This window comes from Propithecus coquereli, unplaced genomic scaffold (genome assembly GCF_000956105.1).
Source record: "Propithecus coquereli isolate 6110/MARCELLA unplaced genomic scaffold, Pcoq_1.0 Scaffold229, whole genome shotgun sequence".
NCBI lineage: Eukaryota > Metazoa > Chordata > Mammalia > Primates > Indriidae > Propithecus > Propithecus coquereli.
In genome coordinates, this window is record NW_012147830.1 from 1,492,257 (window position 1) to 1,517,614 (window position 25,358).

A 25,358-nucleotide genomic window follows, 5' to 3' on the forward strand; every position below is an offset into this window, starting at 1 on the left:
GACCCGGATGGTTCTGGTGAACGCCCTTTACTTTAAAGGAAACTGGGAACATCAATTCTCAGCACAAAACACCACAGAAAAACCTTTTAGAATAAACAAGGTAGGAGACTTTTAAAGATCAGTTTGGATTTTCACATGGCATTGTAAAAGAAATTGTTTTAAATTCGCTCTTCTTTTTGATTATATGTTCTTGTAAATGGAGGCTCTTACTAGGAAAGAGATGCCTGGGTTGAAAGTCTCCAGCTCTATCCCACCTGGAAATTCCCCTTCCATTGTTGTTCTCTGAATACGGATTACTCACATAATGTTATCACTCAGAACTTGCTACAGCCATGGGAGCTGGGTAGGGTGATTTTTATATTTGTTTCCCAGGTGAGAAATACAGTGTAGCCAATTGACTGGAGACATCCCTGAGTCAGAAGCATTTCAGAACGGAAACCTAAGTTTTGTTCACGATAGAAGTTCTGTTCTTGTTCTACTAAACCAATACTATCTTCTACCAAATTCTTACCTTTACATAAGTAAAAGAAATAAACAATTTAAACCTTACCTTGTTCATTAAGGTTTCTCTCTACATTAGGACACACATTTGTTCTATAACAAGTAACAGGAGCTCACTACAGCAAAAATGGAGACTAATGTAAGGTTAAATATATATCTCTCATGGAGTCCATGGGCTAGAGTGTGGCTGGGCCTCACAACCTGTGTGGAAACAAGGACTTGAATGTTGTCAGGATTTTTTCCCCTACCTTTTCAACTCTGTTTCTTCCATCCTTCTGCTCCCAGGCTGAAATCTAACTTTCTCTGCTTCCGAGTTCATAAGGGTAGAGCATGGATATTCATGATACTTTCTCCATTCTAGAGACCAATTTCATAAATCCTATTCCAAATTCCTAGGAAAGGGACTGGTTGGACACGGTATTTTAGAGTTGTTTAGTCCAGGGATGGGCCATAGCGTACAAACAGTGCTGCTGAGGACCTGTTGCTGTAATTGTGTGGCTGTGTGCAACAGGCATTTCTCAATCAGGGGGGTGAGGATGAGGAAGGAACTGAACACATAATCAAATAAGCTAATGAGAAATGAGCTGGATAGTTCCCTGGGTTGGCATATTCAGCAGGAATTTTCAGTTGCAAGTAATAAAAAAACATTCCAAACCAGCTGCAGCAAAATGGGAATTATTTATCTACGTTAGCTTATGTAACTTAGAGGAACTGGGAAGTCCAGGAGTCAGTGAATGGGGTCTCTAGCGTCCCAAAACACAATCTCACCTCTCTCTCTCTGTCTTTCTCTCTCTCTCTCTCTTTCTCTTTCTCCCTTCCCCCCTCCTCCTCTGGTTGTTACTCTCATTCTCTAATAATGAAGATGGAATTTTTCCACATGACCAGGAAATATGGTTGCCCTATATTTGGCCTTCCAGCTTCACAACCCTAGTACACAAAGTCTTTGCTGTTAGCTCTAACACAATGACTCCAAGGAAGACTCTAGTTGGTGCCATTCATGGGCTTTCGCCGGAAATGATCACTGTGTCCTGGAGTCTTCCTGGTAAACAGCCCTGGTCATGTGGCCACCGACTTAGCATATGGGAAGGGCTCTGAGACTTACACTCACCTCCACATAAATGGAAAAACAACATATATCTACAACATCTTAATTGCAGAGGGTTTTGTTTTGGGGATTTTTGGCAATTGGTTTTATTTAAAAATAGACTTTATTTTTAAGAGCATTTTTAGTTTACAGAAAAATTGTGCAGAAAGTACAGAGTTCTCATATCTCTCCCTCTCAACACTTATGCACAGTTTCCCTTGTTATAATATTAATATTATTATCTTGCGGTAGTGTGGTACTTTTTTAATAATTGATGAGCTAATATGGATACATTATTATTAACTAAAATCCATAATTTACATTCAGGTTCACTTTTGGTATTGTACAGTTCTATGGGTTTTGACAATTGCATAACATAATGGAGCCACCATTACAGAATCATTCAGAATAGTTTCACTGCCCTAAAAATGCTCTGTGCTCAACCTATTCATCCCTCCCCCTAAACTGTTGATAATCCCTGATCTTTTTTGTTTTGTTTCTACAGTTTTGGCTGTTCTGGAATGTCATATAGTTGGAATCGTACAGCATGTAGCCTTTTCAGGCTGACTGATTTCACTTAGCAGTATACATTGAAGGTTCCTCCATGTCTTTTCATGGCTTGATGGATCTTTTTGTTTTATTGCTGAATAATATTCCATTGTATGAATGTGCCGTAGTTTGTTTATCTATTCACCTGTTGAAGCGCATCTTAGTTCCTTCCATTTTTTGGCAATAATGAAAAAGGTTTCTATAAACACTCATGTGCAAGTTTTTGTGTGGACACAAAGTTTGAACACATTTAGGTAAATACCTAGCAGCGCAATTGCTGGATTATAGGATAAGACTATGTTTAGTTTAGTAAGAAATTGCCAACTTCCAAAGTGACTGTACCATTTTGCCTTCTCACTGGCATCAATGATAGTTCCTATTGCTCCACATCCTTGGCAGCATTTGGTGCTGTCAGTGTTTCAGATTTTAGCTATTCTGATAGGTGTGTTTAATGACTTACGATTGAGCAATTTTCATATGCTATATGTCTTCTTTGGTGAAGTATTTCTTCAGATCTTTTGCCCATTTTTAAAATTGAATTGTTTGTTTTATCATTGTTGAGTTTTAAGAATTCTTTGTATACTTTGAATACCAGTCTTTTATCAGATAAATGTTTTGCAAATATTTTCTCCTAGTATGTTGCTTGTCTTTTCATTCTCTTAGTGAATTCCAGTTTTCATGATACTAAAATATCATGCTTTCTCAAATGTTTGCATGTGAAATATACTTTACTCAGTTTCTGGATCATTGCCATTTATGTACTTTACGGAAGAATATATATTCTTTTAAGTGTTTGGTAGACTCTACCTTGCCATGATTTATAGAGATTGCCATGATAGTGTTAGTGAAAGAAATTCACATATCTCATATGGCAATATTATTCAGTGGAATACATATTTCCAGAAAGGAATGTCTGGAAAACTTTATTCAGTATTTAGCAGAGGATCATCGATTTCACTAGCTTCCAGACAACTGGGAATACATGATGATAAAGAATTAAGGATTAGTGGGGTATCTCTTCAATGACTTTGGTATTTATTTTTTATAGACTACAAGCAAACCAGTGCAAATGATGTACATGAAAGAAAAACTTCATATTTTTCACATAGAAAAGCCACAAGCTACAGGTCTTCAACTCTACTATGAGAGCCGTGATGTCAGCCTGTTTATACTACTGCCAGAAGACATCGGTGGTCTGGAACAGGTAAATTCAGCAGTCAGACTGATGTGAGGGAGGTGTCAGTGTTTACTCCTATGTTTTACTGGGAAAAACATAAGGACATTGTCTCCCTTTTTTTAAATTCCGATATAGGAAGCCATTCAACATACTTTAAACCCTAGGTAATTTGCCATTATGATATCATTTAAACTTTTCAAAACTCTATTAAGTTGATATTACTATTCCTCAGAAAGGTTACGTAATGTATAGACATCTCTAGCATGAGGTGGTCACACAAACAGCCACATGTACAACAGATACAGATATTCTTTGTCAGTCATAAAACTGTTCAAAACTGTGTGGATTGATGATAACAATATTTCAGTAAATCCAGCACATAGACACACACATTAAGCCATCTTTCAAAACTTATATTTGAAACATTTTTATCAAGTGAACAACCTTTATGAGAAAACGTCTGTGTCAACACCATCTTTGAGTATTATTTAAGCTGTTTATTATCCATATTTCTATTAACCCTGAGATAACTTTGGTCAGACCATGTTTCTGAGCAATTTCCATGCCTAAACTGAACATTAGTCTCTCATACAAAGGTCTTTCTTTGCACAGTGTCTAATTTTTCATATGTGCCAGACTTAATACTTAGAGGTTTCCAAGGCCCTACTAGTATGTAGAAAAGACTTCCAAATTGTATCATAAAATTTGCGGAACTGGATAGGATGGTAAAAATAAGACTAGTGTGGGCAAATAACCATTAGAGTCATGCCCTTGTAAGATAAGACCCTTTTCCTACCAGTGCAGGTTCCTGAGCTGAAGATATTTTCACATTATTAATGTAAATATTTTACAGTTATGTCATTGACAGCCAAAGCTTTAGTCTAGAAAACTCTCAAAGTAGCAAAAGCATATGCTTTGAAACAAATGTGTTATTTAAAAAAAATCAAATTTGTATGCACATATACACACATAGTATATATACATATATATTATTTAATAATTTTAAAATATAAAGAGGAGAAAAAGCACCCTCAAACTCACTATAAAAATCATTACTCTTAAGAGTTGGGAGCTTTCTTTTCTCTCTTTTTCTTTCTTTGCTTTGGCATAGTATATAGTTATTAATTTTATATTGTTTGATTATAGAGTATAGACATTTTATTTTATACCAGATTTTGTTTTCAAAGAACTATCTCCCACATTGATAAAACTAATTTTTTGCACCCTGGCATACAACTTGAACTAGAGATATGCTTTTGTATAGACAACATCTAAATGTATACTTACATTGATGTATTTGAATATAGAGTTTATGTCTTGCATACTATTGTAGAAGTACTTCCATTCTGAACCAAAGTCTAATTCTCCTATATCCTGAGAGCTATTAATCTGCAAAACAAAAATCCTGAAGGTCAACAGTGTGAATGATCTCATTACACAATCAAAGGATTTCCACATGTGTGTTTCATCACCCTGGGTAATGGGAGTGATTATAGTTCATATATGTAATTTCTAGGATATCTCACTCAACCACTATTTCTCACTGCACTTTGGAATTAATGATTCTTTCTTTCTTGATTCCAAACTTGCAGCTGGAAAAGGCCATCACCTATGAGAAGTTGAATGAGTGGACCAGGGAAGACATGATGGAGCTGTATGAAGTGCAACTGCATCTTCCCAAGTTCAAGCTGGAAGAGAGTTATGATCTCAAGTCAACCCTGAGCAGCATGGGGATGAGAGATGCCTTTGACCAGAGCAAAGCTGATTTCTCAAGAATGTCTTTGGAGAGAAATCTGTATCTGTCCAATGTTTTCCACAAGGCTTTTGTGGAAATAAATGAACAAGGTACTGAGGCTGCAGCTGGCACAGGGAGTGAGATAGGTTTTCGAATTAGACTCCCCTCCATTGAAGTAAATGTAGATCACCCATTCCTCTTCTTCATCAGACACAACAAGACCAATAGCATTCTCTTTTATGGAAGATTCTGCTCCCCCTAAACTCTGCATCTCTCTCATCAAACAGGCCCAACTTACAGTGTGAAAAATACATTCATAATATGGAAAAGCACAATTTTCACAAAAATAAGTTTGTAGACTAGACCTCTTTCATGTTTGAATATAAGTAAATAAATCTTGAAGTAATGCATTCTAGTGATCCTGTCATATCTATCCAGCTAGAATGACAATTTTTATTTTTACCATTTAAATGATATTTTGTCTTAATGTGACTTTCATTTACATTTCAGAAGTACTATGTCATTCAATTGAATGCCTGACAATTCTTGATATACTTGATCGCTGTGTTATCATTGTCACTTACCATATTTCACATACATCATTTAGTGAAAAAATAGGAGATATGATGTTGATAAACAAAAAGTTTCTCAAGAAGAATATCATTTTGGTGGCTTATAAATTACCAGTGTAAAATTAAATCCTTCTTTTCTATTGACTATTTAAAAATACTTATATTGACATTAATGGAAAAACTAGTGAGATCCAAATGAAATCTGTAGTTTAGTTCATAGTATTCAACCAATGTTGTTGTCTTAGTTTTGACAAATGCACCATGGTAATGTAAGATGTTAGCACTAGGCGAAACTGTATTAGGGGTATATGAGAATTCCCTGTATTATCTCGGCACCTTTTCAAATTATGAACTATTAGTTATCAATCTAAAATTATTCCAAAATAAAAATTTTATTAAAAATAATTATTACGCATTGCTTAAATATTCAAAGTCAATATCTCATAGTAACCTTAGTTCTCTCAATCTGTCCAGCACCAAGCAGGCAGGAAATTTCCTCCTGATTCATGGTTTCTACACTGGAAGAAATGAGATCAAGCTTCCCAACCATCTTGGGTTCTGTGGCAGGAGACCTGTCTCTGTCTCAACCCATGGGGAGCACTGGGAGTGTCTGAAGGGGAAAATATCCCTAAGGATAGCCAGACACAAAGAGGGTAGGTGGAAATACCATCTCCAGCCCTGGAAACTCTGCTCTGTAGCTTGTCCAAAAGAGACACCAAATCAGAATGGTTGTTCAGCAGCACCACGCCATAGGAGGTTGGTTCCACAGGTCCCCTAGGCACGAACCTCTAGTCAGTCTTCCAACACTGCCTAGACATCCCTTTGGGGACCTCCACCAGTGCGGGACCAGGATGGGTTGTTTACTAGAACTGAGGCAAACCTGGGCTTAAGGCACCATCTAGTGGTGCAAAGAACACAGCAACTTAGTGTCCAAAAAAAAAAAAAAAAAAGAAAAAAGAAACAGAAAAAGAAAAAGAAAGACAGACTTATCAACAGGCAAAATACAAACAATCTCTAAGCAAACATATCTAATAAAAAACAAAACAAGCCATACAGGAAAGTATATATAAGACACTGATGAAAGAAATTGTAGAGGACACAAAAAGTGGAAAGATGTTCTATGTTCATGGATTGGAAGAATTAATATTGTTAAAATTATAATACTACCCAAAGCAATCTACAAATTCAATGCAATCTCTATCAAGATACCAATGACATTCTTCACAGAAATAGAAAAAAAAATCCTAAGATATGTATGGAACAACAAAAGCCTCCTCATAGCCAAAGCAATCCTGTGTCAAAAAAAAAAAAAAAAAAAAAGCTGAAAAAGCTGGAGGCATTACACCACTCAATTTCAAAATATACTACAAAGTTATAGTAAACAAATCAGCATGGCACTGGCATAAAAACAGATATACAGACCAATGGAACAGAATAGAGAACCCAGATATAAATCAGCACATACACAGACAACTCATTTTCAACAAAGGCACCAAGAACATACAATAGGAAAAGGACAGTCCCTCCAATAAACGGTGCTGTGAAAACTGGATTATTATATGCAGAAGAGTGAAACTCGACTCCTGTCTCTCACTCTATACAAAAATCAAATAAAAATGGATTAAAAATTTAAATCTAAGACCTGAAATTATGAAACTACTAGAAGACATTGGGGAAATGCTCCACAACATTGGTCTGGGCAAAGATTTTTATGCAAGACCTCAAAAGCACAGGCAACCAAAGCAAAAATAGATACATGAGATTACATCAAGCTAAAAAGGTTCTGCACAGCAAAGCAAACAATCAACAGAGAGAAGAGCCAACCCACAGAATGAGAGAAAATATTACTTGCAAACTATCCATTTGACAAGCGATTAATACCGGAATATATAAAGAGCTCAAATAACTCAATAGCCAAAAAGAAAAAACTGATTTAAAAAATGGGCACAAGATCTGAATAGGCATTTCTCAAAAGAAGACATATAAATTGCCAAAAAATATATGAAAAAATGCTCAATGTCACTAATCATCAGAGAAATGCAAACCAAAATCACAATGAGATATCTTCTCACTCCAGTTAAAATGACTTTTATAAAAGGATATAGGGAATAACAAATGCTGGCAAGGATGTGGAGGAAGGGGGACCCTCACACACTGTTGGTGGGAATATAAATTAGTAGTGTCACTGTGGAGAAAAGTATGGAGGTTCCTCAGCAAACTGAAAACAGAACTACCATATGATCCAGCAATTCCACTACTGGATATATACTCAAAAGGAAGGAAATCAATATATTGAAGAGATATCTGCACTTCCATGTTTATTGCAGCACTATTCATAATAGCCAATATATGGAACAAGGCTAAGTGCTCACTGATGGATGAATGGATATAGAACATGTGGTATATATGCACACGGAATATTATTCAGCCATAAAAAGAATGAAATCCTGTCATTTGCAGCAACATGGATGGACTGGAGGTCATTATGCTTAGTGAAACAAGCTAGGAACAGAAAGACCAATATTCCATGTTCTCACTCATATGTGGGAGCTAAAAAGGCAGATCTCAGAAAGGTAGAGTAGATTGGGGGTTACCAGAGGCCAAGAAGGATAAGGGGGATGATAGAAGAAATAAGACCCAGCGTTTGATAGATCAGTAGGGTGACTACAATTTACAATAATCTATTGTATATTTCAAAATAACAAGAAGAAGATAATTTGAATGTTTCTAGCATAAAGAAAAGACAAATAAAGACAAATATTTAAGACAGTGGATATTCCAGTAACCCTGATTTGGTCTTTACAAATTTTATGAGTGTATTAAATTAACACATGTATCCCGAAACTATGCACATCTATTATGTATCAGTTTTAAAAGAATAAAAATCTAGTTAGCATTCTCCCCACCCGCAGTCATCTGAGCCCTTCTGTTCCCCATGCTCCAAAACGCGATCATGGTTTTCACGCTCATTTGTGTGATTTGTCAATGCTCTGGAGTCTAATTCTTATCACTAGCTGATTGTGTAGGCTTGTTCATTTTTAGTTTCTGTTCCGCAATGTGCAGCGGCTTAAATCCATGTATCAGGACTTGGCGCTTTTCTGGTCACTGGAGTCGTAATTCACAGTTCTCGACGAAGACACATTAACTTGGAGAGGGAGGGTGGAGTACTAGCCCTTCCTCACTGAAAATTCCCGGAGCGCGTAGGGCCATCGTTTTATCCGCCGGAGCGTGTGCAGGGCTCGGCGCTGGGACTGTGCCCCGCGAAACCCCCGCTGCCTGCAGACCCGCCCTGCCGCTCCCGCCCAGGCGCCGCTGGGCTCCGGGTGGTACCGGGGCTTGGTCCGGGACCCGGCCCCCCACCCCGCCAGCATCTGCAGCCCAGCGCGGCTCCGTCATCTCCATCCCTGCCACTTGGACCCTGGCGGCGGAGCTGAGAATTTGGGGTAGGCGTCTGGCTCTGGGCACTGCTCTCAAACGCAGGCATCAGGTTATGGGCTCTAGCTCCTGGGAAAAGTGCGGGAGCCTACGAAACCGGGCGAAGCGCCCAGCGCGCCTTTCCGGGCTCCCCACGTGTTCCCAGGGCTCCCCTTCTTCCCGTTGTAGGGTTCTGGCTGGGACGGGGCCGGGTGGCGGGGGGAGTGGGCGGGGAGCTAGGGGATGAGCGTCCCGGCCCGGCTCCCCCTGCAGGAGCCAGGAAGCAGCTGCGGACAGTGACACATCCCAACCCACCTGGGGAGTTGGGTGGGCTTGGGGGGCTTACAAAATAAGACACATCTCAGTTTGGGAGGCTGAGAAGTCCAAGATCAGGGTGCCAGCAGATTTGGTTTCTGGTGAAGGCTCTCTTCCTGGCTTGCAAAAGGCCAGCTACCTTCTAGCTGTGTCCCCATATGGCAGAGAATAATCTCTCTCTCTTCCTCTTCTTACAATGCCCTTAATCCCATTATGAGGGCCTCACCCACATAACCGCCTTTAACCCTAATTTACTTCCCTAATTCCCCATCTTCAAATACCATCATATTGGGGGGTGGTGCAGCTTTAACATAAGAATTTAGTGGGGACATAATTCAGTCCATAGCATATGTCCTCTCCTAAGTCCTTAGTTCTTTCATTGTCTACTCACTCCCAGCCACAAGATAGCAGTTCCTCTTTTGCATCTGCTACTTCTGCTCCATTTAAGTCTTTTTTAAAAATCACCTTTTATTAGTTAATTAGTTTTTGTATTAGTTCTCCCCTGTTCGAATAACTGATGTGATTTCTGTCTCCAGTGGACCCTGACTGAAGTAACTGCATAGGCATCTCACACACTATCAGAAAAGACTGTGGCAGGAGCCTGAAGTACAAAGTGCAGATCTATCAAACCCACCCTGTCTTGAGTTAATGCAGCTTGTAGAAAAAAAATGCTCCATTAAAAATGAAAACTCTTGAGATAAATGCTGAACCAGACAGGGCACCAGAACAACTAGTATAAACGGGCACTGTCTCTGGAAAACCAGCTTGTATGTTCACCCTATTGACATGTCATATTCTGAGAGGATATCAAGGAATTCTAGTTCCCACCCATCTTTCCTATCTGCAGTACCCCCAATCAAAGGAAAAAATATACTCAGAAGCCAAAGAGACCTCCCTAATTGCTACCCAACTCTTCATTACTTAATACTTCCAGATAGCATCCTTGGTATTAATGGAGGGAATGGCAATGCACTATTGAAACACTAATTGCAGTTATCAGGTAATATCGTATCAGGAGATGTTTTTTTCTCATAAATTCCTTGAATACAAAACCAGGCATACTAATTAATGTAATGCTTTTCAAATGTAGGTCCACTGAGTTCTACATATTCCTTGGCCAACAAGTGCCCCACAACACTTCTCTTTCATTGCTTGCTTTGGTTTTGATAATAATCTAGACATTTTAATGTAAACATTGTGTAAGTCCACTTCGTGTTGCTGTGAATGAATCTGGCTCATGGTTCATATACAAGAAGCATGGCAACAGCATCTGCTTGGCTTTGGATGAGGGCTTTTGTGCTGCATCAAAACGTGGCATACAAAAGGCAGAGGGGAAGTGGGCACGAGTGAAGAGGAGCCAAACAGAAGGAAGCTTGCTTTCTAACAAACTACACTTGGGGGATGAATCCATTCCACGGGAACCAGTAATAATTCTGTCTCACCAGAATGAGAACTCCCTGACTACCCTGAGAACAGTACGAAGCCTTCCATGAGGGATCTGCTCCCATGACCCAAACAGCTCCCCCAGGCCCACCACCACCACCACATCAGATGAAATCAGCAAAAAGTTGAAACTTGAACATACCGGTATAGCTGAGGTCACATAAGAAGAACATATTATAGTATGAAAAGTACAGGCTTAGAATGGGAGAAAAGGAATCTGTAGACAAAGTGAAGGAACCAGGAAAGAAGGGTGCTCTGGACACCCTGGGAAGGCCAAAGACTAAAGGGCTAGAGGTTACCAACAAATAAAATAAGACCCGGCACATACCTTTTGGCTATGGCAAGTAGAAGGTGATTGGTGACCTTAGAGTAATTTCAGAGAAAGTTGGGGTGCATGGAAGTCAAACTGCAGCGAAGAGTGACTCAAAGGTGAAAAAAGACAACAGTTTATGTATAAATTTTTTATTAAGAAACTTGACCGTGAACAGAAGGATGAAAAAGCAGGGCAGTAGTTACAGGTGTAAAAAGTAAAGAAAGCATAGGTTTTCTTTTTTTAATATGGGAGATATTGATCAAATTAATGAGCTAAGAAGACTTTCCAAAGGACTGAAGAGATTCAAGATAGGGGAGCGAAGGTAACTCAAGCATCCACGTCCTGGAAGGAGGAGGTCTACTTCTTAAAACAGAGGGGTAGAGATATACGAGTTCAGTTAAAGGGGACAGCTGGACACTCCTCCATAGTGGGAGTAGAGGAAACCCTAGAGGCACACGTGTTTCAGATTAACACCTTCCCTTTACCACCACCTGCTTTGAGAACTAATCCCTGTGTGCTTTTTATCCCAATCATGGTCAAAGATGTGTCACAGCTGAGGTTCCTTTAAGGTTTTCCAGAGTGACAACCTTCTGAAAAGTATAAATTTGAGGTGGCAAGGATTGCTCTTCAAAATTGTCTGTGATACTCTAAACCTGAGTGTCTATGTCTATCTCTGATCCCTATTTAGCCTTCCCAGTTCCTCTCTGGAAGCAGAACAGTACAAACTTCAGAACTGGGGATACTTGGGTTTGAATGTAAACTTGGCTCTTTGAACCTCTACACAGGCACCGAGAAGCACAGTTTCATAATGAACAGGGTTGACGGTAGCATCATGCCTTTGCTTCCAGCAAGGTATTGCAAGGGGATGCATGCTACCAGATGGTATCACTGTGATTCTAAAAACTAACTTGGAAATTTAAATAGAAGAACTTTTATAATATTTTGTAATAAGCAGCATAGCAGCTATCAGTATCTTTTGAGAAACACCAAGGCTTGCTTACTATTTCACAAAAGAGTGCTTTAAAAGGGGAGTTAACTATATATCTGCATATTTTTTCTTTTTTAAAAAGGCCACTGTTCCAAATATGCTGATCTTTTCTGTGCTGATAAGGGGCTAACAGTAGTGGAATACCTAGAAAATATTTTTGAAAAAATACAATTGATTGCCTTTCAGGTAAAGGTGCATCTTATCCATGAATAACAAATTAATTACTTTTTGAAGAGTCTGGAGTGATCATTTTGAGAACACCTGTTGGATATTTTTCCATAATTGTATAATTTTGTTGCTTAAAAAGATGTTAGAACTGTCATATATGGATGCTTAAAAAACTTTGAAATGTAACTTCTAACCTTCATAAAAATCGTCCAAAAAGATTTGATGGGCTTCAAACTTAAAAATTTAAAAAGTACAACATTAAAAAAAATTGGTTTCCAAGAACTGGTTTTTAAAAGGACAGATTTTTATTAGTTATATTTTAATGAAAAAAATCTTTAATTATTAGCATATGGATTAAAAATCAAGTGTCAAGATTTGGTAAGCACACCCAATGCCGCCATTACTCCATTTTCCATTTAAATCAACTCATGAGAGCCTTTCTCCTATGATAGAGACAAATCCAAATTTAGAAACAGGCCAAACTTAAAACCTGGTCTTCGAATGACTGTATTGTACAGCATTATACTAAGATAAAAACAAACACACATGTATTCATTTTAAATTTCTGTGAGCACAGAAATGTGTATTTTTAATAAAAACGTTTTTCTCATTCTTTTAAATTTCTGTTTAATGTGTTTTATAGCATTCATAACATATTAGTATTTAGCACATTATCCCATGTAAATCCATAGAGACCAACTGGGGATGCCCATCAAAAATTGTGTTGATGAGGCCGGGCGCGGTGGCTCACGCCTGTAATCCTAGCACTCTGGGAGGCCAAGGCAGGCGGATTGTTTGAGCCCAGGAGTTTGAGGTTGCTGTGAGCTAGGATGACGCCAGGGCACTCTAGCCAGGGCAACACAGTGAGACTTTGGCTCAAAAAAAAAAAAAAAAAATTGTGTTGATGGGTGTCCCGCCAGAACTGTTTGAAAAACCACTTACTTTAGCTACTTTAACCTCCGGTTTTGCTTTTAGTTGAATTTCAGAGTTAAGTTCCAACTTTGAAACTGCTCTTGCATACACACACCAAACACGAATACTGCACATACTATCCCAGGAAAACAAACCAATCTATTGGGTAAAGCCTTCCACAACCACCCTCCCAGGAGCAGGGACCGGCCCTCTCTCTCCCGCGTCACCTCCAAGCCATCTGCAGAGGCCACCCGCCTCCGGCCAGCGCAAAAGGATGCCACGCGAGGCTCAGGCTCCTCCCAGGGTCCAGCACTGGGTATTCGGAGTCAACATTGCACCGGCCAGGGCAATCAGACAGTTCTGGGTCATTTGCCTGGAAGCCTTGCCCTTGATCACCGCGGACGTGAAGCATCCGCAAAGCAGGAATAGTAGCAGCGGCGGCGGCAGCAGCAGCAGCAGCAGGAATCTCCCAGGTACCGGGCGGCGGATGCACGGGGATCCTCGGTGCCCACCCGGATACCACTTCCCTGGAGCTCCGGGGGAGCGCGGGAGAGAAAGGGAGGGAGGAAAGCAGGGGCAGGAGCCAGAGGCAGGAAAGGGAGAACTAGGAGAAAGACGGCGGGTAACCGGGAAGGCGAGCCGCGGGGGCTGCGGGTGTCTCCCCGGCACAAGCCGCGTCAGGAGCCCCGAGCCCGGCGCTGCCCGGGCCCTGCGTGAGTCCGCGGAGGGCCGCGGGCCGGGGGAAGCAGCGCGGCGCGCAGACCTGGCGGGGACCAGCAGCCCGTCCGGGGAAGCCGTGTCCATGCTCCGCCCGTGCGGCGCCGACGCCTCTTCCCTGGGATTTGCCAACAGGGTGGGCGTGGCGGGCGACAGGAGCCTGGGGTTTTGAAAAGCCGGAGATGCGCGGGCGGACCTTGGAGAGGGTGAGTGGGAGGAGCCGCGGGTGCGGAAGGAAGGCCGGGGCGCGACTCGCGGCCTTCTGGGATTGCTGGGAGCCGCGGGCAGCTTCCGGGGAGGTGCTGGTGGCTTCCGCCTCCAGCATACGCTGCATCCCTCTGCGATACAGCTTATTGGTTGTGCTCTCTCTGTTTCTCTCTCTCTCTCTCTCTCTCCCCCCCCCCCCACCCCCCCAAACTCTTTCCCTCCTTTCTTTTCATCTTTCTGTCTTCCATATTTTCTTCTTCATTGGCTGCTTCCCATCAACTTGAGGAAAAAAACAAGACTGCTTCTCCACCCACGTCCCCCGCAGGGCGCAGCGCAGCCACTCTAGTCTCCGTAGTCACTCGAATCGATCCCTCACTTCGGGATCTGCGCAGTCGCTGCTGCCCTCTGCTGTGCGGAGGCTGCCCCGGGCCCGGCCTGCCTCACCGAGGACTGCTGTCCCCTCCTCCCGCCGCAGCCTCCCTGCTTGGACTGGGAATGGAGGAGCCTTCGTTCCCTCGGCCCCCTAGCCGGGGCACACACGCCCTCCCAGTTCTCCCAGCACGTCCGTGATGGCTGGGTGGCAGTCTCTTTGGTTGTTCATTTTACTGTCTCCAAATATTGGAAATTCCCCAGAATTAGATACATTTTTCTCTTGTCCCTCCACTATACGTTCTGAGTAATTTCATCCATTCACACAGACTCTCCCAGAATCGGAATGCTGATGACTCCCAGTCTCTGGCTCTAGAACGTCTACTCGTCTCGAGTCCCTGCCTATATTTACAAACATCCCTGGGCTTTGCTACAGGTTCAGCTGGTATAGTGTGTTCCACACATCTCAAGTGGAATGTATCACCTTCCCCATTCCAGGCTGGCTCCTCATGGAAGATGCCAATGGTTCATGGCCCACCCTAAGTATGAATTTAACTAGGAGCCTCAGGATGCTCCTTGACCCCTCCTGCGACTCTGTCCCTCTGTGAGCACTCTGCTTGGCAGTTCCATCTCCCACTACTCTACTGCAGATGTTTCCTCTGCATTCAGCAGTCACTGGCCCATGGTTAGTGGTCCACCAGCCAGTTCCCCAGTCTCTTTCCACACCAAATGGTGAGCATGCCATCTTTCTAAAACCACAACATACTCATGTAAGACGTTTGCTTAAAAACCATGCATGGCCTTCCAGACTGTGAGCTCAAGTTCAAACTCCTAAACCTGGCATAAGGGGCCCATCCTGTCTCACTACTACGTCTGCTCATAGAAAACCATGCCCATCCACTCCCGTGGACCCCAAGCAAACCATGCCCTTCCTGCCACATTCTTTGCACCTGCTAATTCCTCAGCCAAAAATTCACGCCTTGAAATGATAGCCCAGGTTTCTATAAGATTTAATAGAAATAAACCAGTAATTAATGATAATAGTTAATATTAAGCTGGCATAACTTTTTACCACTTGGAGTAAGGTGTCTGCCTATGTTAGGCTCCTCCCTCCCTCCCACGGAGACTGGTTAGTAGGATGCTAAAACCGATGATTACATTTCAAAGGGATGGCTCCCAGGCCCTTGAGAAACACTTGTCCTGGAATGTAGAGCTGGCAAGAAGTCTTTAAAAGATTTGCATCTCAAAGGGACAGATAAAGAATTTACAATTACCATTTTTCTAAACTAAATGCTTTAAGAAAAAGGAAAACAGGGCAGGAAGAACCCTGTTGAGTTTGTTTATTTAGTCAAGTTTAGCTTGATTACAGTTTAGTCATTCTAAGGCCCTCTTGGCCAGGATGGATCCAAAATCAATGCATCCAATTGAAAGTATTTACCAGATGACAAGATTTCCACTTCGTATTTTATATCCATGCCCACGGGCTTTCTTTGCAGCTCTCCAACCCACTTTCTGCAACACTTATGGAATATGGGGTGTCTTTTTGAAGTCACCCTGAAAAGTAATATTTTTTTTTCTGTCTTCCCAGTGGCCCATATTTTAGGTCAGACTATCCCAAACAAACTCTCCAAATTTGGTGAGATCTATCTAACTGTTTCTCAGGACATGGTGACAGAAATGGTTTTTAATTATAAAGAATTATCTATAATTGTTAGAACATTCTTTATAAATTACATTAGAGATACCAAACTGAAAGAGAACTAACAGCAACAACAGCAGGAAGTTTTGTATAATGGTCAATAATCTGGGCTCTGGAATTGAACTGTGGTTCCAGTCGTTGGTGACTACCTCAGGGATCTGCAATGAACTTAGCTAGTAAACCTCACTCAGTCTTCTCATTCCTAAAGTGGGGCAATCACTGCACTGACCTCAACGTGTTGTTGTTGGGGTTAAATGAAATGATACATGGAAAGTGCTGAAAATGGTGCCTGGCACCAAGACATATTGGCCACGGTTACACTAAGGTAGGGGTTACACAGCTGTCAAAGGGTGTCAGCACCGCTATTGCTAAGAGTGGTACCGCCATGGACCCTGGGATTGGCTATTTCTCAAATAAACCAGTGCTTTAGTTTCCTATTGGTGCTGTAACACTTTACCCAAATTTAGTGGCTGAAAATAACAGGAATTTATTATCATACAGTTCCGGAGGTGGTAAGTCCAAAATGGTACAGCAGAGCTGTGTTTTTTTCTGGAGGCACTAGGAGAAAAATCTCTTTCCTTCTTTTTTCCAGATTCTAGAGGTGGCCTCATTCCTTGGTCAATGTCCCCACATCACTCTGCTCTTTGCTTCCATTGTCACGTCTCCTCTGACTCAGACCCTCCTGCCTCACTCTTAAAAGGACCCTTGTGATTCCATTAAGCCCACAAAGATATACCAGGATAATCTCCATATCTCAAGATACTTAATTCAATTGCATTTGCAAAGTCCCCGTTGCCAAGTAAAATAATAGCCACAGATTTCAGGGATTAGGAGTGGAAGTTTTGTGGGGTGCAGTTATTCTTCCTTCCACACATGGTGTCTGCTGACTGCGTGACTATGGGAGGGCTCGGCTGATGTGCTTCTGTGTTGTGCCTTGATCCAGACTTGCCCCGATGGATGATATCTGCGAAGCAAATGGCGCTTTTGCCATCAACTTATTTAAAATGTTGGGAGAAGAGGACAACTGTCGAAACGTATTCTTCTCTCCTCTGAGCATAACCTCTGCCCTGGCCATGGTCTTGTTAGGGGCAGAAGGAAACACCGCAGCCCAGATGTCCCAGGTACGTGTGCCTGACGCAAAGAAAGAACACGGCATGTTCCTTTCGTGCTTCCGTGGAGCAGGTTTTTCCATCCTTTCACTCCAGCTGGTGAAAGCCTGTGTGGCTGGCAGGAGCGGGGAGGAGGGGCACCTCGGTGATGGAGAATGGGCAGACATGGGTAGAAAGGTGAATTGTGTAGGACATTTCATCTCCTCTAACGTTGATGGGAGAAATTAGGTCATAAAGTTATTTTCTTTAGGGAAAATCGTCAATACAGTCTGGCAAAATCACAACTTTGATAAGTAAGGCAAATTATAAATCATAATTTGGTCTGGAGAACTTCTGTAAAATTGCAGATGAGACACTTTTATTTCTGCTCTCTTTTGCATTCCCTGGGTCATGTTAGATTCATCCCAGCTACCTTTGTTTCTGGTCCGCTCCCTCCTGAGTTACTGCACACGGCCTTGCTGGCCTGGATGAATCTGCTCGACCAGTGGTTCTCACCAGGGGCGAGGAGGTGGATTTTGCCTCCCTGGGAACACCTGGGGAGAGCTGGAGAGTTTTAGTTCTCATACCTGCGGTGCTACTGACATCTAGTGGACGGAGACCAGAAATGCTGCAAAACATCCTCCAATGCACAGGACAGCCCCACGACAAAGTATCCATCCCCAAATGTCAACAGTGCCCAGATTGAGAAACTCCGCGCTAGACAATTAAACCAAACTCCTTTTAAGATAGTAACCTGTGTGATTTTTAGTACAGAGATTTGTTTGGAGTTAGCCCTTTGGGGGAGTATTAATGGTAGTGTTAAAAGCCGGAGTTGTTTTCTATTCCCAGGCACTTTGTTTGAATGAAGACGAAGATGTTCACCAAGGTTTCCAGTTGCTTCTCTCTGAAGTTAACAAAACTGGCACTCAGTACTCGCTCAGAATTGCCAACAGACTCTTTGGAGAAAAAACATGTGATTTCCTTCCAGTAAGTAGTACTCACATGCTGATGAAAAAGAAATTGAAAATAAGATAAAAGCTATAGAAGAGCAGAGCATACAACATAACTCTACTGCTTTAAAATGTGCTTAGAATTACACTTCTGCAATTATACTTTTAAATTTTATGATGGCTTCTGAATTATGTCCCTTTTCAATTGTTTCTGATACATCCCTCCCTGATATCAATGTCAATATGTCCGTTTTCCTGTACCCAGACTTGCTTCTTCCCCTCAATTCCCTATCCCTGAGTGACCACATCATTCAACATGTTGTGCAGAGTTCCTCCCCAATTCCACATCTGGTCGTTGGAAAGCTTCCTGCTGAGATGGGCTCTCAAGGTCTCCTAAATTCACTTCCTCCTCTGAATCACCACTGGCATTGTTTGGGCTCAAACTCTGGTTGTATCTTCTACATTATTATTAATTGCTTCTAATTTGTCTTTCCAAGTCCAGCCTGGTTCTTTCCTTTGTCTCCTAAACTCACACTACCGATGAAAAATAGTCTTTCTAAAATGAAAATATGTTCATAAAGCTGAGGTTTTTAAATCTGGGTAGATTCTATTTACTGCAGCATACAATTTCAAAGTTCCCTAGTCCAGTCACAGCTTGCCATAAAGCAATGAGGTCCAAAAAATTATGCCACATAATATGCTGTCTTGAAATTAAGGAAATGATACCAGCAAGCTTAGCCATCTTAGTGCCTGAGAGTTCAGAGGGTTCTCATGTAAGAATTCCTGTCCCAGCCACTGCTGGGTGCTGCTCTATGAAAGTTACCTGCTCTGGGCTTACCTACCTGTGGAGATGATTCTGGATCTCAGAAGTCTCCTGGGTGGATCAATGTTCATTTCTGAACATCAGCCTGATCTTTGACTATTATATAACGGGGACACGGGGCACCAACCACCACTGTTCTCCATTGCTTGGCTCCTCCTTCCCTCTACGTCCTCTTTCTTTGGTAGAAATTAAAATCTCTGAGAACAAGGAATGGTTAGAGGATGGGAGCCAATTGCCAGGCATATTATGTCTGAAGCCAGGCTTTTGTGGGGTGAGTTATCTGGGTTTTAATGTATTGGGTACAGTCCTTTTCTGATTAGACCCCAACTTACATTTCAAGGCTCATTCCCTGGCACTATGTTTTCCCAAATCTTCTCTCTGACACATACAAACACACAGACACCACACATGTGCACATGCACACATGCGAAAACACACACATGCACGCACACAATCTACACACATGTACACATAGCACTTACATGTACGCGTGCGTGTGCACATGCACACACTCATGCATACATGTTTGTGCATGGACGGTGACAGCCATGACGTCTTGCAAATGTCTGCATGTCTCGGCTGCCTTTCTCACCAGGCTCTGAGCCATCTCAAGCCAAGCACCTCACAAAGTGTCAGGTGCAAATCGGTGGCCCAGACATTTTTGTTAATTGCATGAATGCATCTTAAAATGCGGCGTGACCTGTGCAAGCATTTATGGTAGACATGTGTTAAGAGGGGAAAAAATTGTTTTCATAGTTGTGGGAACGTTTGTGGAGTAAGACCAAACTCAACGTTTTGTGTTTGCAGACCTTTAAGGAATCCTGTCAGAAGTTCTATCAGGCAGAGCTGGAGGAACTGTCCTTTGCTAAAGATACTGAAGGATGTAGGAAACACATAAATGACTGGGTGACAGAAAGGACTGAAGGTAAGAGGTTTTCATTTCAGTGGACTTGGAATGACAATGGAATGAGGCTGGGATTGGCTGGGACTGTATCTCCACAGTGTCGCCACTGTGACCTGTTACCATGGCCTGCCTGTATGTGTTTCCTGGGTTTTCAGGCCAGCGATGCAGAGGCAATCTGTTATTTATCTTGGGCTTATCAGATTATGAAGCAGTGATTTTTAAAAAACTCTTAAACCTAATGTTAAAATTCTCCCCTCTGGACTGTTCTGGAAAATTTTTGAAAAATGTTTCCTCCCGGAAACCTCGTTTATCTTCTATCTTGGGGGTCCTCTCACATGCTCTGAGGAAGAACGATGTTCAGTTAGGTTGCAGCTTAGATACAGCAGCATTTCGAGTCACCGTGATATCTGCCTGTGGTGATGCGAACCGCCCACTAGTTTGATCTGCAGCCCTCTCCGTCCTTTCTAACTTGGCTGGAGCTACATTTGCTTTCACAGTGTGGACTTTTCTGAATTTGCTCCAGTTTCTGGAGGTGCAGCTAACGAGCCTGCAACACCCCCTGTCCAGACCCTACTCTATCCCACCAGAAATATTTCTGCCAGTTTTTGCCTTGAGTATGGGGGTGAAGGGGCATGCTTTTAAGCCCCCTAAGTACATAACAAGTAATTTATATACTTCTAAAAAGTGGAGAAATTAAGTCACTTATTTCAGTTGCCAACCAAGTGTCATTGTTTCATCTACTCGATCTCTGTGGTGCATCTGTTGTGTGTTGGGCAGCAGCAATGCCTGTGATTATACTGAAAGGTGATTATAAAATAATTACCATGGGAAGGGAAGAGACTTTCACATTTTCATACATCACCTTTCCAGTGGCCTCTTACTCTCCGGTTGATCCAACAGTACTAAGTCACCTGGGGAACCTACAAGTTTCTGTACACTTTGCCCTTCTATACCCATTACTTCTCCTCCAGAGCCGCTTCCTTCCTTCCTTTAGGCTGATCACCAGGACTTTTACCCAGAACATTAGAGCTTCCAGGACCTTGGAGATCACCTTGTCCCCCGTCTTATTGGACAACTCAGCTTGGGCCCCTTTATTCCATCCCCGCTCTTCTCCATCCCCCTAACTCCTCTGCCCCAGTCGCTCCTTTCAGGCAGCCTGCCCCCTCCCAGTGACAGATCTGTGCCCCCTCCATCCTTTTGGAGCCGCTCCTTACCCAAATGAGATCTGAAGATTGACAAAGAGCAGTGATCCTCAACCAGGGGGTGAGGAGGGTGCCCTCCAGGTGACATTGACAATGTCACAATTGAAGGAAGTGCTGCTGGTTAAACATCCTATAGTGCACAGGACAGCCCCCATAATGAAGAATTATCTGGCTTAACATGCCAGCAGTGGTCTGGTTAAGATGCTATAGGGCCAAGGTTGAGAGTCCTGTAGTGAGAATCAAGATGTGCGGATTATTTTCTCAGCTCAGCCACTTGCCACCTGTGTGAACTTGGCAAAAAGTCAAGCAAATGCTCTGATCCTGAATTTTTACATCCATAAATTGAGGGCAAAACGATACTTCCCTACCTACTTCAAGATTGTTGTTTAAGGGCAATTCATCAGGTGGCCAGAAAGACGGGACCGCAACCTGACTCTTAACCAAGAGTTAGGCTTAATGTGTCAAGGGGATTTTTGTAAAACAATGCGTATTTCCCCCCAGATGGCAATAGACTTCTCTCATGTTCTTTACAGGTAAGATTTCAGAGGTGCTGGCTGCTGGGACAGTTGACTCACTGACGAAGCTGGTCCTTGTGAATGCCATCTATTTCAAGGGAAAGTGGAATGAGCAGTTTGACAGCAAGTACACAAGGGGAATGCTCTTTAAAACCAAAAAGGTTGGGAAATACTTTTCAGATACACTGCTACTTTCTTAAAGTAATAAGATGGGAAAGATTATGAGTAGAAAAAATAAATAATTCATTCCACACTATCTTGATTCTTAATCTATTCCTGAATGAATTAATGCTCTCTGAATATCTTTAATTGGAGTGAAGAGGAGAGAAATGAAAATAATTTTTGTATTTATAGTTTTGTTTTTCCATCTTTGGTCAAATACATCTTCCATCTCTGGTCCTATGATTTGGATTGGAGGAAAATTTCCTCTAAGCTTTGATTTACTTAGATACCTTTTTGCAATGTCAGTGGGAACTATGCCTATTTATTTCCTTAAAATTCAACGCTATACAATTCTGAACACAAGAAAAAAATGTTAGCAGATGTTAAGACTAACTTTAAAAACACTTTTCTGCATTCTGTTTTGAAAATGATAATGGTTGGAGGCCAGTAGTTGTTAGCCTGGGACTTGACCTTCATCAACTTGAGAATAACAGATTGCACAAAGACATGAAAGTTAAAAATATATTTGACTCAAGCTTTAAAAACAGCTGAACTTGCACATGTTGTCAAGGTCCCCTCCCCAGGAAAACCAAGGCCATAAAACCAATTACATAACTGGGAAACTTTTCAGAGTAAAAGCATAACTCCCTTTGGCCTGAACATCTTTTCTATCTAAACAGATCCTTCAGCCCAAGGGCCTGAATGTTAGTTAGTTAATTAATGCTCCTCTTACTTTGGATAACTACTTTTTAATTATAAGGCCATGAGAATGCTTCTCTATGAATCTTCTCAAAAAACCAAATACAGCTTCTTCTAAAAATAATGTAGAGATTTGTGTCCTTTTATATTGGCCAAGATATTCTTTCTCACCTGGTGATATTTGATCTGCTGGAACAATAGCATGTTCTATTCAATACTACGATGTACTAACGAAGATTTTATACCTATCAGCATAAATGTGCCGAAATGATAATTAATATATATGCCTACGGGTTCTGTGAGTCAGATATATATTAGTTTAAGTAAACTGTGCTTATTTTTTTGTCATCTAATTTAAATTTCATGTTTGTATTAGGAGAAAAAGACAGTGCAGATGATGTTTAAGCAAGCTAAATTTAAAATGGGGTATATAGAGGAGGTGCACACCCAGGTCCTGGAGCTGCCGTACACAGAGGAGGAGCTGAGCATGGTCATCCTGCTCCCAGACGAAGACACCGATCTTGCCGTGGTGAGCCCTGGGTGATGAGTCTGAGTGTCTATCAAGTCCAGCTGAGCTCGTTGCTTTTGCACTCATCTACCAGATGGCATTTGAGGAGTCTCCAATTTGGAGTTATTGCAAGTAGTTCTGGGTGAACACTGCTGCATGTCTTTTGGTGAACATGTGTATGCATTTCTGTGGAGTATGTATCTAGGAGTGGACAAGATTTGATGAAGCTAAGAGAGATTTCCAAAAATATGAGAACAATATTATTTATTTTGAATGGAGGAGCTAGTTGAGGGCACAATAATTATTTAACAAATGTCCTAAAAGAAGAGCAGTAATTGATCAGGGCAGTGCTTCTCAAACATTAATGTGCATATAAAGATCTTGGGGATCTTGTTAAAATGCAGATCTTGAATCAGTGGAGAGTGGCCTGAGATTCTGCGTTTCTATCAAGATTCCAGGTGATGCAGATGCTGCTGGTCCGTGGACCACACTCTGAATAGCAAGAGTCCAAAGTGCAGATGGGAAATTTACCTTCATGAGGTAAATGAGACATGAGGAGAGAGAAGTCTTACTGTGACAGAAAAGAAACAGAGTTCAGGAAGGGAGAAAATAAACTTGCAAGGTAGGATATGCAGAACCAATAGTGTGCCAGTAAGCACCTCTCTGGTAGAGGAAGCCTTCATTTATAAAGTTTTCTGATTCCCATGGTGTAAATCCTCCCACCAGGGCTGACTTTAAGCTACCAAGGGTTTAACAGTTGATAGGAGCCAGCCCCAGCACACCAATGCACAGGATGTTGAGGGTGGGGCTGCCTAATTTCCCTGGTTTCTCTATGGAATCAGAAATCTTTGGGTATAAATTGAGGATGACATATGTCATGGCCACTTATGAAAAAAAAAAATAGGAAAGTCTAGAAACAGAGCCAAAGTCAAAACAACCATCACTGGGGAGGAGCACTGACCTGGGCTCCAGTTGGTAAAGGGAAGGGGAGATGCAAGTGGAAGTCTTCTCTCCTTCGTCTCCTTCCTCCTTATGGATAAATAGAACAAGTGATGGGTCTTGGAAGAGTTGAAGCTAACTCCAGGACAGGCAAAGGGCAAAGAAAGATGCCAGAAGCAACAGTCTTGTTGAATTCCCCATTTTTGCTCTCCTCTCCCCTCTCACACCTCTTATCATGTTCAGGTGACACCGGTCCTCCCCCATTCAACCCTGAGTAGCCCCCGGTTCAACTCAGAATCAGACTTCTGAGCCATGCTCTGTGTCTTTCTTTTGTTAAACGATCTCACGCACTCACAGTAATGTGTACTGAATGGATATTAATATAATCGGTTCGTTGGAATTTTCTAAACTGTTAACAAATGTTTTTCAACATTTGAAGTGAGTTTGGTACAGATTGTTTTTATTAAAAATTTCTACCCATCTCAGCTATTTTCTATCTCTTATACTCATATACATAAGACAAGGAAAAGACAAGAATTTTGGGAAACATCTTGGTGTGTTCATAACAAACAATATGTGTGGGTTTTCTTGGACCAGAACTCACCATCTAGTCGCTTATCATGGGGGTGGGTGTGTAATAAGTGGGTGGGTGGGCACCAGGCTGTTGTCACCTAGATTTTAAGATTTGGCTCTTATTCCAGGTGGAACAAACACTTACATATGAGAAGTTCAGAGCCTGGACAAATCCAGAAAAGATGATGCAGAGTAAAGTTCAAGTTTTCCTTCCCAGACTAAAGCTGGAGGAGAGTTATGACTTAGAGTCTTTCCTTCGAAGTTTAGGAATGACTGACGCTTTTGAAGAAGCCAAGGCTGACTTTTCTGGAATGTCAACTAAGAAGAACGTGCCCGTGTCCAAGGTCGCCCACAAGTGCTTTGTGGAGGTTAATGAGGAAGGCACAGAGGCGGCCGCGGCCACTGCGGTGGTCAGAAATTCCCGGTGCAGCAGACCAGAGCCAAGATTTTGTGTAGACCACCCTTTCCTTTTCTTCATTAGGCATCACAAAACCAACAGCATCTTGTTCTGCGGCAGGTTCTGTTCTCCGTAGAGAGGTGTCATTGCTGTACACGCCCTCCTTTCTAGTCTGCCTATCTTGCCTTAATTAAAATCTTATGGGACTAAATTGGTGGGGTGGCTTGAATGCCAAAATAAAGTGTGTGCACCTGGGTAGTTTGTGAATGTTTTTGCTGAGGATTCTAGAGCCACTGAGAATAACTGAGGCTTCAGATGCGTGAAGGTCAGGGCTGAGAAGGTGGTGCTGGTTTTGGAATGTTTGGGGTGCCTCTCATTGCCTCTGCACTCACCTAAAGTCTGTGCCCATTGTTCTTGGGCATCCTTAGGAGCATC

General features: G+C 42.0%; 2 protein-coding genes across 2 annotated transcripts in view; both read left to right on the forward strand.

The window, feature by feature from the left end:
- SERPINB10 (serpin peptidase inhibitor, clade B (ovalbumin), member 10) overlaps positions 1 to 5,447 on the forward strand; it is a 20,429-nt gene extending 14,982 nt beyond the window's left edge. The window contains exons 4-6 of the mRNA XM_012645272.1: positions 1 to 100; positions 3,183 to 3,338; positions 4,904 to 5,447. The exon at positions 1 to 100 is cut by the window's left edge and continues 3 nt beyond it. Of these exons, the coding sequence (XP_012500726.1) occupies positions 1 to 100; positions 3,183 to 3,338; positions 4,904 to 5,308 (661 nt within the window). The 3' untranslated portion in view covers positions 5,309 to 5,447. The remainder of the gene's footprint in view (positions 101 to 3,182; positions 3,339 to 4,903) is intronic.
- Positions 5,448 to 13,609: 8,162 nt separating this feature from the next.
- SERPINB8 (serpin peptidase inhibitor, clade B (ovalbumin), member 8) lies at positions 13,610 to 25,174 on the forward strand. The gene is made up of 7 exons (XM_012645277.1): positions 13,610 to 13,644; positions 17,107 to 17,284; positions 18,101 to 18,238; positions 19,832 to 19,949; positions 21,664 to 21,806; positions 22,883 to 23,035; positions 24,655 to 25,174. The coding sequence occupies exons 2-7, from the start codon at positions 17,117 to 17,119 to the stop codon at positions 25,057 to 25,059; spliced, it is 1,125 nt and encodes a 374-aa protein (XP_012500731.1). The 5' UTR covers positions 13,610 to 13,644; positions 17,107 to 17,116; the 3' UTR covers positions 25,060 to 25,174.
- The last annotated feature ends 184 nt before the right edge of the window (positions 25,175 to 25,358 follow it).

Coding starts and splice junctions, on each gene's coding strand:
- SERPINB8 (XM_012645277.1), top strand. CDS start 17,117: ATGGATGATATCTGCGAAGCAAATGGCGCTTTTGCCATCAACTTATTT. Junction 18,239..19,831: donor AAACATGTGATTTCCTTCCA/GTAAGTAGTACT, acceptor TTGTGTTTGCAG/ACCTTTAAGGAATCCTGTCA. Junction 21,807..22,882: donor TGCTCTTTAAAACCAAAAAG/GTTGGGAAATAC, acceptor TGTTTGTATTAG/GAGAAAAAGACAGTGCAGAT.